At 39.9% G+C, this 12,677-nt stretch overlaps 1 protein-coding gene across 1 annotated transcript in view; it reads left to right on the top strand.

The window, feature by feature from the left end:
* Positions 1 to 12,677, top strand: part of Slc2a13 (solute carrier family 2 member 13) — a 329,850-nt gene that overhangs the window by 152,040 nt on the left and 165,133 nt on the right. Inside the window, exon 4 of the mRNA XM_052161309.1 lies at positions 7,679 to 7,787. Within this exon, the coding sequence (XP_052017269.1) occupies positions 7,679 to 7,787 (109 nt within the window). The remainder of the gene's footprint in view (positions 1 to 7,678; positions 7,788 to 12,677) is intronic.

Here is a 12,677-nt window from a genome sequence, read left to right as displayed (position 1 = left end):
CCTGTCTTGATAACAACAATGGCCTGACCAAACTGCTCTTCTGAGCTGAGGGTAGTGTTGGGGGAACTTGCTTGTTTGATTGAAGGCAAATCACAGGCACCTAAATGGGGCAGTGAGGAGATTAATGTTTGAAGTGAGCGATGATTACCTTGTTCTCAACTCTGCTATAATGAATTGAGTCTGTGAAAAGGGTCTCAAAGGGAACCTTTACCTCACGTCTTGTAATTTGTCATAAAATGTCCACTTTTCTTTAGTGTGTGATAAAGTCTCTAAGAACATGGAGCAAACAGGGAGGCGTATGCTGAGGAGAATGTAACAGTTGCAATGGCCTTGCATCCCTTGCAGTTCTTCCTCTGCATTCCTGAATGGGCTGGGTCAGCACTGCTCAGGCAGTAAATACTCTGGTTACAAATTAACAGTGGCTTGTGTCTCTTGTAAGCAGAGGAAATGTGCCCTTGGGATATCACTGTCCATTTCACAATGTTGGTCTTCCTGACACCTAAAATCTTTCCTGTTGGTTTGTTATTTTTAAAGAGTCTACTGACATAATTTATATACAATAAGTAGAACATGTTTAAAGCAAGTACTTTAACAAGTACATGTGAAATAGCATCTAACCATCCGAATAAGCAAGAGATTGAAATTTCTAAGACTCACAAACCTTTTCTATGGTACCCTTGACAGCCTCTTCCCCAAGTGACACAAGTCAGCTTGGATTAAGGGTCAAGCTGTGTGTGTGTGTGTGTGTGTGTGTGCATGTGTGTGTGTGAGTAGTATATGTATGCATGCTTGTATATGCACATGTGTTTATGTGTGTATATACATGTGTATCTGTATGTACATGTGTATGTTTAGATGTGTTTATGTGTGTGTATACAATTATGTGTGTATGCATATATTGTGTGTCTGTATGTGTCTTGTGTGTCTGTGTTAGTGTGTATGTGTTTCTGTGCCTGTGTGAGTGTATGGCACATATGTGACTACCCACAGAGGCCAGAGGAAGATGTCCGATTCTATGGAGCTACTTGACACGGTGATGGGAAATGGACTCAGGTTCTATGGTAGAGTAGCAAGTGCTCTTAACCACTGTGCCGCCTTCCCACCCTCCAAAATATTTAATAAATAGTTTATTTTATAACTTGTACTTCTGACTACTCAGGTCCTCTCTGAACCATGAAGGTTTCATATTTTTGGAGAATCTGATGTTTTGGAGATGACTGATTTGATGACATCAAATTATTTCTGATACTGTCTTAATTTCTTACTATTTTGAGTGCTGTTCTTTTATTTCTGATACTGATCATTTATGTCTTCTCTCACATTTCTCTGTGCAATGGTTTGGTGTAACAAATCCCCCAATAGTTGGTAATTTAAAAAGTATATCTCAACCTGCCAGTGATGGGTAAAAAAGTTGAATTAGAGATTCAGGACCAGGGCTCTCTGGGCAATGGTGTGGTTGCTTTGTTGGCCTTCTGTGCAGTGATTATTCCAAGATATTCAAGGTTCAAAGCAGGGACAGAGAAACAATGGAAAACATACGAGCATTTATCATGACCACTGGATGTGATCTGGATACAGACACCCCAAGGCCGAATGGGAGCTGTTGGCATAGTGCCCTTCAGCTCCCCCTCTCCCATGGATTTCATTGCTCAGGAGACCTTAGGAAACCTTTTGCCTTGTCATTGTTTGGGTGGGTAGAGACATTTCTCTCAAGTGAGTAAATTCTAAGGGAGCAGGGTTCACCCTGCAGGATACTGTAAGGAAATCTATTCTGTGCAGATTGTTAAAGTAGACATTTTGAGCTGGCAGGACAACTCATTGGGTAAAGGCCTGTCACCAAGACTGAGCCTAACAATTTGAGTTTAATCTCCAGAACCCACGTGATAGAAGCAAAGAACCAACTACTACCAATAGTTCTCTGACCTCCACATGCATGTCATGGCATAGAGTTGGCATGTACATACGTACATACATGTGTACATATATAGATGCATACATACATACATACAATTCAAAAGTTATTTTCAGTAGAAATTTGTCTCACAGTTCTGGTAAATGCAATTAGCAAATCACTTTGATCGGGTTGAAGTGAAGGCATCATATGTGTGTGTATATATGTGCATGTGTGTATGTATATGTGTACATGTGTGTTTATGTGTATACACATGTGTCTATATATGTGTGTGTATGTGTTCATGAGTGTATGTGTACATGTGTGTTTATGTGTGTACAGATGTGTGTATACATGTACATATGTGTTTATATGTGCTCATGTGTATATGTGTGTATATGGTTATTTCTGTATATGCATGTATTGTGGTCTGTATGTCCGTGAATGTGTCAGTGTGTGTGTTTCTTAGCCTATCTCTAGGTTAGGCTAGCATCTGACATTTCTCCTGTGTTGAACATTGCACCTCTAATAGTACTCCACTGTAGGCAGGCCATGTAATGTGGTGTAATCTCATCTTGAACCCATATTTATGCAGTTTTTAGACATTTTAGGGCAAAGCTCAGGACCAGGGTGGTTTCACAAGGATCCTCATTCAGCTTCCACAGTCTAGCTTGAAACTTACAGGTTTATTCATCTTTTCTAGGAACCAGCTTCTGGTTTCACTGGTTCGTGTAAACTGTCCTTTTTGCTATTTTGTGGGTTTTGCTATTATTTTTAGCCTGTGCTTCCTGTGGGCTTCCTTGGACCTTTCTGGTTTTTTAAGATTGAAGCTAAGATTTTAGCTCTGTTTCACAGATTTCGGATGGTGAATTTTAGTAGACTTTGACATTTTCTGTACCATCACTTGGTTCTTAGAATTATCCTATATCATTAGAAGTTGTTTTCTGGGTACCCTTCATCTGATTTTTAGACAGCATTATCATCAAAGAACATTTTCAGTGAAACTAGCTTGAACACTTGAATTGAGATTACTTTTAGAGATTAGAGATTTGTTTCAAGACATTATAGCTGGTTTGTTGTCTGTCCTCTTAAACCCCTGTTGTTTTTTCATTTGTTTGTTCTGAAGAATGCGTATAGCTCCTTTCTGGATCACATGTCAGGGTTTGGATAGCTGCACCTGTACACAAGGAGTCATAGTGTAGAAATCGTTGAAATGACTACTCCGTTAGGGAGAAGGTTTTTATTGCCCATAAAAAGTGTGAAAATATCCAGACATACCTGATAGAGTCCAGAGCAGAGAAAAAAACCAAGCCAACCAACCAACCAAACAAACAAAAAAACAAGCAAACAAAACATACGAGATTTGCCTGGTGCTTTCTGAGAGTAGTGATAGAGGCTGAAGTGGGTAGGGGGTCTTGGGGGATGGAGAATATAGAGATTGCAAAAAATGGAGAATAGTGCAGGGAGGTGGCACGGGGAGCAGCAGGTATACAGAGAGTGGGGATCTGAGGTGACAAGGGCCAGGGGCCTCCTGTAGCAGCTCTGGACTTTGATAGGCTGATAGCTGCCACAGGTAAACATCAGTGGAGAGCCATATGTCCCTTTTGCCAAAGGCAAGGGAAATGACTCCTTTTGGTGGGACAGAAAACCTGTTTTACAAGTGTCTGAAGAATGCTGGATTTTATCTAACTACCAAAATTCTTCTGGAAGTCCAGTTTGAGCTCAGTTCTGGATATATGGACTTGCTGAGACCTACCCACTTCCAAGTTGGACACTTCATAACCACCTGCCGTTCAGGATCCTAGGGCTTTGGCGTTCTTCTGACCACCATGGCATTCACACTCATGGTATACACCCACAGGGGCAAAAACATACACATAAGTAAAAATGAAAAACAATCTTAAACAAAAACCCCCTTTCCCAAAGTTATCCCCCAGGACAAACAGTTTATTGATAGAATCGTTGCTGTCTTTTGCTTCCCACTGACATCTTGCCTGGTTCTACACTGGAGAGAAACTGAGTCACTCTGTTCCTCTCAGAAGTTGTTCAGACATTTGATAATATCAGTACATACATGAACTTTAGGAATGGAATCCAACAAACTGGATTTCATGACCGGTATAATAACCTGTCTTTTGAAAGCCATGGTTTTAAATTTTGTTGATATTACACCTTCTCTTCCTTTTGCTCTTGATCTGTGCTGTGGGATGCTTTTTCAAGTTGTTTTAGGTGCTAAGCATGTCTACTGGAGGCTGACCTAATACACTGAAGGCCCAGAGATGAGTTCCCCAATGTCTCCTAGACCAGAAGTATTTCACACAGGCCTGGACATCCTGCCGTTTAAGAGGCTGGAGCAAGAGGACTGTGACCTCAAGATTGTCTGTAGTCTTAGCTAGTTCTGACCCTTCCTGGCTCCAGGAAACCTTGTCTCAAAACCACCACCATTACAACAGACAAGATAGATAGAAATTTTTCTTAAGCCTTCTTAAGATGATACCCAAGTCTACATAGAGCTGAATTTGAACTATTATTAAGGAAAGGCCGTCTGAGTTTGTTTGTTTGTTTGTTTGTTTGTTTGTTTTGGGTTTTGTGGTTTGGGGATTGAGGGTGGTTGGGAGCTGTTCGGGTTCAAACTTTGTAAAAGCTTCATGCAGGAACATGACTACTTTAACTCTGGTTGCTAGGGGCAGCTGCTTTCCCTGGCCCTAGATAAGTCCTGGAATTCTTTCTCTACGTCTCTTCTGTGGTTTCTTCCTCACTAGTGGAGTCTCTTTTCACACGACCACTGATTAGTACTCCAAATTCTCCCTCTTTCTCTAAATCTCCCTCATCCCTAGTCCTTTGCTCCCTCCAGCCAGCATAGCATCCACTTCTGTATTCTGAGCTACCTTTCCACCTCACCACAGCCAATCTGTCTGCTTTCCTTCCCTGTGCTTAGCTTGGGATTTTTTTTCTAAGACACTTAACCGGGAGCATAGTAGGGCAGATTCCACATCACTTGTTTCCCCAAGACTCAGGGATTGCTTCCTGTCCTGACTCTTTGCCCCGTAGCATAGAAGCCTCTTTCTTGTGGACTTTTTACCTGGCGTTTAGCACTTGCTTTTGAAGAAGTAATGCTGATAAACCCTGATTCCATCTTACCTGCAAATATAAATCAAAAGCTGAGGTTTTAGGCTGTACACACAGGGTCCCAGTATGTTTTCCAGCCCTCAGATAACAACCTGCAGGCTAAGATCACACCAGCTCATGCATCCACAGGAAGGCCTGCTGGTAGGACTGTCTCTTTTATCTGAGCTGCAGAGCCCGTGTCAAACCTGGGTCAGTGTGGTCTGAGATGTTTAAAATGAAGGAAGAGTGCAGAGCACGCCGATTCCTCAGCCTCTTCCTCACTGCAGCATCAATCTGCTGAGGGGTTTCCCTGGCCTTTGTTAGCTGGCCATAAGCTTGAATGTTCACACAGAAACTTCTGTATCTCAAGAAACAAATGTCTGAAACAATTAGACATAAACCTCGACTATAAAAAATGTATTTAATTATAAAAATTAAATATACTCCTGTGCTAGAGAAGCTGCTTCTGTGATATAAAGGATTAAAGATGGCTTTCACTCCTCAAGCCAGTCCTGATGCTGTGGAAAACTAGATTTATGAGCTTAACAAAAGGAAATTCTTTATTTTATTTATGCATAAGCATATTGCAGCTGCCCGATCAAAATTTTTTGATGAAAAATATCTAGTCGAATAGGGGAACTAGCATTGCTTATTTTTCGGGAAGTTCAAACCAAAAGAAAACAGAAAATCTAGATTTTATAAAGAGCTAGAGAAGAAATATGTACTCATCAACCTCTTGATATTAAGTCGAGGCAAACTTTGATCCTAATTTCTTATAATTTTTTCCCTGTGACCTTACCTATCAGCTTGTGATTCAATGCAATGTGCTCACACACTTTGGATATTGTTATAGACACCATGAACAAAGGGAAGGTAGTCGCTGATCTGTGAAAGGCCAAGATAAGGTGTGTACAATTTGATTTGGTTATCATTAAAATTTATTCCCAATAAACAGAGTAAGTGATATTTTATGCAAATGTTTTGCTTTAGGGGAAAAGTAGGTGTCTATATAAACCTGTCCATGTCCCTTCTTTTACAGTTCATTTAAAGAAATGTATGTCTGCACAGAAGCCCACCATCCTTGAGATGGTTGAGTCATATATATTTCATCACCATCACAGTCACAATAAGATGACTGACCTTTGCTTGTTCTATGTCAATTTTATAGATGGCATTTGTTCAGCCTTCTTTTTAGATGAGTTGTCATTTTATTGAGCTTTGAGTAACCAACAGTGCCCCTCAAGGCTGATTCTGATGTCTTACCACTGAGGGACAGAAATATTTTCAGTATGTCTGGTTTTGTGATTTTAATCGTATGTTCGTGGCATCAGAATAGGCTTAGCCCCACAGAGTTCAGTTCTAATTAATACTCTGGCTCAACATCCCATGTTAACATTTGTTATTGAGACAATACACATTCTTTACCATTTCTGCAAACTAAATATGTGACTCTCAGAAAGTTCCTAAATTAGCGAAATTTACTTGGATTTTAATTCTTTTCCCTTAGTTTAGGGTTTGGTGATGCCACATGACCTTCAGGGAAAGTGCTTTAATTAAAAAGTTGGCATCCTGGGACTCAGCCATCTCTTCTAACAGCACCGGTGTTCTGGATTCTATGAGGAGTCTCTAGCCCAGCAAGGATGCCATGTACAGTTTAGCTGGCATCTGAGGCAATCCCTTCTGACAGTAGAAAAGTGTGCTCTGTGACACAGGCCAGTCACCTTGCAAGAGGCCTCAGCGATCTAGATGTCACAGATATCCAAATTATCCAGGCTGTAGAAAATCCCATTTATATTTTATTACATTTACTTATTTGGAGGTGTAGTGTGTATGTGCATGTGCATTTGTGTGTGCTTACACATGCATGCACACTTGTGTGTGGTGTAGTGTGCATGTGGAGGTCAGAGGGCAGCTTGGAGGCACTCTCTTTCCCTTTGTCATGTGTGTCCTCAGGATGAACTTGGGATCATCAGACTTGTTGCCAAGTTCCTTTACCAAGTTCCAATACCACGGCATTGCACTAGCCTTGGCTTTAGTATTTGAAAATGATTGCTGAATGATTCTTCAAGACCAGCTCTGTTTTTAAACATTTCCATACCTATGCATATCTGTGCACAATAGGCATCATATTTATTACATTTTGAAAATACTCAGTGGATCCATCACCAGAATTGATATCAAGCCTAAATTTTTTGATGTCAAAATAGAGTGGGATGATTTCTTTTCTTTTCTCTTTTCTTTTCTTTCCTCCTTCCCTCCCCTCCCCTCCCCTTTCTTCGTTCTTTTGTAAGAAATGCTATTTCATGCGGTTGTTTTTGCCAGTTACTTTGTAAAGGGTCCCCCATGAATGCATCTTAAGTTATATTTAATTGTGGGGAAAGTAGAAACGCAAAAGGCATAATTAATAATTGGAACTGGAAAGGATTCAACGAAGAATAATTGTATGACGGATTCAGTTATGTGTGTCTAAACAGGAACCATGATGCTAACAGAATTCTCTGGTGTTGCTTTTGGAATTAGAATGAAAAACTGTCGGTTTTAGAAGGAATCCATTGTTCCTATTTTTCCACAAAAGTCCTATTTCAAAAATGTCCAGTGGTATTATTAATTTCACAGGGATTTTCCATGAGAGCTAAAAGTAATGGTTGTGTCTTTCTCTCTTTCTTCTGTAATAAACAGCTGGACCTGTAATCTGCAGAATGCTGAGCTACCCCCCGACTCGCCGAGCGTTAGTTGTGGGATGTGGTTTACAGATGTTCCAGCAGCTCTCGGGCATCAACACCATCATGTACGTATTCCTGTTGGCTTTCTCTTGAAAAGACCATGAAGGGAGTACTTCAAAGGGATGGCAAAAGAGGTCTCTCTGGGTGCTTTGTCAAGATAAATGCAGAAATTTCTTCTTTGAATATGTTTTACAATTGTTAAAAACCCAGCACTTGGTTGGATCTGGAAAATATCATCCTAAGTGAGGTAACCCAATCACAAAAGAACACACATGGAATACAATCACTGATAAGTGGATATTAGCTCAGAAACTCTGAATACCCAAGATACAATTCACATATCAAATGACTCCCAAGAAGAAGGAAGGAGAGGGCCCTGATCCTGAAAAGGCTTGTTCCAGCATTGTAGGGGAGTACCAGGACAGAGGAGTAGGAGGGGGGTGATAGGAGAATGGGCAGAGGGAAGAGGGCCTAAGGAACTTATGGGGTGGGGGGAACCGGGAAAGGGAAAATCATTTGGAATGTAAACATAGAATATAGAAAATTAAAAATTATAATTTAAAAAAAAGCCCCAGCACTTGGAATCCAGAGATAGTTTTATGTTTGGTGTGTTATTATTACTATATGTTTAATTTAATTTGTAACTGGTCAACCTGCTACTTTCTAAAGAGTCCAGGATAATAGTTGAAACTTTGTTTATTATACAGTCACAGGGCACATTTTTATGGAACTGTGCGTTGACTTTGGAGTATTCTTTCCTCCGATCCACTACATTCCTTTATTGACTGTATTCCTTGTTTTCCAGGCAGCTTTGGGTTTACTTTCATTTCATCTGTATATATTTGATTTTATGTACCTATATAAAATTTAGGGCCCACAAATGGGAAAGTAATGTGGTACTCGTCTTTCCAAGACTCAGTTAATTCACTTAGTATGATAATCTCTGGTTGTATCCATTTTCCTGCAAACAATATAATGCCATTATGCTTATGGCTGAACAAATTCCATTGTATATATAAATGAAATCTTCTTTATCCATTCCTCTGTCCATGAACATCTGGGATGGTTCCATAGCTTAGCTGTCGTACACAGCGCAGTCCAGTAAACACTGTAGTAAGGTATCTGTGCGATGGATTGACCTATAGTTCTGGGGGAGGGGTAGTGTTGGGTCCTATTGTTGGTTTTGGAAAAAGTCAATGCTGACTTCTGTCATGGTGGCTGGAGTAGCTCAGATTTCTCCCAGCTGTATGCAAGGGATATTTTTGTTTTCCTCATGGTTGCAATTCAAATTGCGATGTCAAGAAATGCATTCCTCTAGCTAGTAAAGTTGAGACTCTTTTTATATGTGTTGGCCATTTGCATTTCACTTTTGGAACTTTTGTTCATTTCACCATCTCATTTGTGATTGGTTGTTCTGTTCCTCCTCCTCCCCCTCCTCCTCCTCCTCCTCCTCCTGCTCCTTCTCCTCCTCCTCCTCCTCCTCCTCCTCCTCCTCCTCCTCCTCCTCCTCCTCCTCCTCCTCTTTCTCTTCCTCCTCCTACTTCTGTCTTCTTCTGTCTTTTTGGTTCGCTGGATATGCTAGATGTCAGATATATGACTAGCAAATCTCCTCTCCAATTCTGTGTGTTCTCCCTGCACTGAACTGTTTCTCTTCCCATGTAGAAGCGTTTTCACACCATCAGGTCTCATTTGTCTACTGTGCATCTTTCTCTTTTGAACAACGGGTCCCCACAAAGCACTTGCCTATACAGACACTGTCAAGTATTTCCCACACTTTTTCCTCTAGCAGTTCACAGAGAAATGATCGTGTGATTTCTGTCCTTGAGTCCATTTGTGTGATTCATCGTTTATTTACTTAAATGCATTGAACCATCCGTGTATCTCTGGGATGAAACTGACTTGATTATGGTGAAATTTTTGATGTGTACTTGAGTGCTTTTTGTAAGTATTGTAGTGGTTATTTTTGATTTTATATAAATCAGGACAATTGTTCTGTGATTTTCTTTTCTTTTTTTCTGTCATGTGAAATTCTGGATTTAGGATTTGGGTAATATTGGCTTTGTAGAAGTGGTTTAGAATGTTCTTTTCCTTTTTGTTTCAGAGAATAAATAGCTTTTGGAGCATTATTGTCAATTATCCTATAAAGGTCTGGGTGAATTTAGCAGTAAACATTTTTTAGTTGAGAGACTTTTTTTATTCTTTTGTCTTGCTCCTTTTAGATCTCCTTAAGTTGTTTATTTTGTGATTATTTCATTTTGTCCACCTAGAAACACATCCTTTTCCATTTTTCAATTTATTGAAATATAAGCTTTCGAAATATATACTAATGGTTTTCTAAATTTTACTGGATCTGAGATCCTTTCTCCCTTTACAGCCCTTACTTTATGAATATAAGTTTTCTGATTCTTTGTTCATTTGACGAAGTATGTTGACCTTGTTTATCTTATCAAAGAACCAACTCTTTTTCTCATTGATTCATGTATTGTGTTTGGTTCTTTCCAATTAATTCATTTCTGCCCGGATGTTTATTTCTTTCCACTGTCTAATTTGAGTTTGGTTTGTTCTTGCTTTTTACGTTCAGAGGATATATTGTTAAGCAACTTATTTAAGCTCTCTGGTTTTTTTCCCACACAGGCCTCCGTAACTGTGAACTTATTATTATTATTATCATCATCATCATCATCATCATCTTAATATTGTTCTTACTTTATCCCATTAGGATTGGAATAGTCTGCTTTCATTTTTGCTCAATTCTAGGGACACTCTAATATCTATTAGTTTCTCAGATTCGTGGTTCACTGGTACTTTTCCTTCTTCAAGTTTGTACGTGCCCTGCAGCTTCTCCACTTTATCTCTAGCTTTATTCCGTTGTAATGTCAGGTACAATATGAGAAAATGCTTCAGCTATCTTGAGTATCATAAAGCTTTCTCTGGAACCTGTGGTGTGCCCCCTTTTTACATTAATTAATGTGTGTATTCACTTTACATCCTGATCACTGCCCCACTCCTGATCCCCCTCTCACATAGTCCTTCCTTTACCCACCTCCCCTTCTCCTCAGAGAGGGTGGAGGCCTTTTGTTGGGTATCTACCACCCTGGCAATGATGTGCCCATTTTTAAATTTTTATTTTTTTGTTATTTTACGTGTATGGGTATTTTGCCTGCTTGTATGTCTATGCACCACTTATGTGCATGGTGCCTTCAGAGACCAGAAGAGAGTGTTAAATCCCCTGCAACTGCTGTTACAGATGGTTATGAGCCACCATGTGTGTGCTGGGAATCAAACCCGAATCCCCAGATGACTATGCAGTGCTCTTAACTGCTGAGCCATCTCTGAAACTGTTGGGTTAGGCCCTTTATGCAAATAGTACACTATCCAGTTTAACAGCAGTGGCCCCTTTAACACTAGAAACTCTTGCAAGATTTTTTAAAAAAGGATAATATGGTGCATACTAGAATATTAGTTGCAGAGATTAAGCGTAGATTAAGTAGGTAGATATTAGATCAGCTGAGAAAAAAAATCAGGGTGGAGAAGATGTGTGAGAAGAGAAGTCTGGGATACTGTCTGCATCCTCAAACTTTAGAGAGTAAGAAGTCAAAGCAAAAGGCAGAGGAGAAGAGAAAAAGAAAAAGAGCTAGGAAGCAAAGGGAGGATCTGTGAATTGTGCGCCGTAATAACAGAGAGTACACAACAGTAAACTGGGTGAAGAAGAAGCCTCAGAACTGTACAAGGAAGCCAAGCAAGGCTGAGTGACAGCGCCAGGGATTATGGGGAAAAGCTTACACTGCAGGGGATTATGGGAAAGCATTTGGTCCTGTGCATTAACATGCAATATAAGGCTCAATAAAGTACAATATAATGGCCATGCATATAGGGCCAGGATATAAAGGTGAAGAGATCATCTGGAGATGCAGGAAAGAAAAAAAAAGCCCCACTTTACCACTGTTGATGTGTTGAGGGATAAGTGGACTGAACTGGTAGACTGTTTGGTGTGCTTCATTCACTGATAAAGAACCATTAGACCTGGGCATCCTGTCCCAGTCTCTGAAGTCATATGCTCATCAGTTCTGCTGTGTCTGGAAGACGATGTTTCCCTCAGTGTCATCTACCACCTGGACTCTTACAGTCTTCCTGCCTTCTCTAACGCACAGATCTCTGAGTACTGAGAGACTCCATAGTGTTGTTGTTGTTGTTGTTGTTGTTGTTTGTATGTGTATATGTTGTTTCATTTTGTTTTGGTTTGGTTTTTTTGGTATTTTGATTTTCAGTTTATTTCATTTTATTATTTGTTTTGAGGGGGTTGGAGGCAGGGAGAGAAAGAGAGCTCATGAGGTTTGGTTGGGAGGAAGGTAGGGAGGATCTGGGAGGAATTGGAGGAGGGGGAAACATGCTCAAAATATATCGTATAATAAAAAATGTAAGGAGGAAAAAGAACTGTTTTGGCACCAATGTCTATAAAGGCCAATGTAAATTCACACTAAGCACGCTCACAACTAAATACAAAAGCCTTCACCACATCATCATAGTCATAGACAAAAAAAAAATACAGTTGTGTTTTCAGAGATATAGATCTTAAAAAGTCTTGTAGAAGTTTTTCTTCCAGCTACTTAATCAGTGGAAAAATAGGTATTCTCTACAGTAAAATTTAGTCAAAGTATTTCTGTTTGAGGCGGATGATATTATCCTTTAAAGTTATTGAATAGGCTTAAGTATTCAGTAATAATTTGAGAAGAGTATAATGGTTGAAATGGTTTTTAATAACAAAGATTAGCGGGGCTGGCAGCATAGCCCAGTAAGTAGAATTAACCAAGTAACCCATGTAAAGGAAGGAGAAAATGGCCCACTGTGTTGTCCATCCACAGTCTACACCTTGGCATGTATGTGCCCAGCTACCAAAATTACCACCCCCAGATACACACACACACACACACACACACACTTTTTAATTAAAAAAA

Source organism: Apodemus sylvaticus, chromosome 17, assembly GCF_947179515.1.
Source record: "Apodemus sylvaticus chromosome 17, mApoSyl1.1, whole genome shotgun sequence".
NCBI classification, from domain to species: Eukaryota; Metazoa; Chordata; class Mammalia; order Rodentia; family Muridae; genus Apodemus; species Apodemus sylvaticus.
This window is presented reverse-complemented; position numbering and strand designations above follow the sequence as displayed.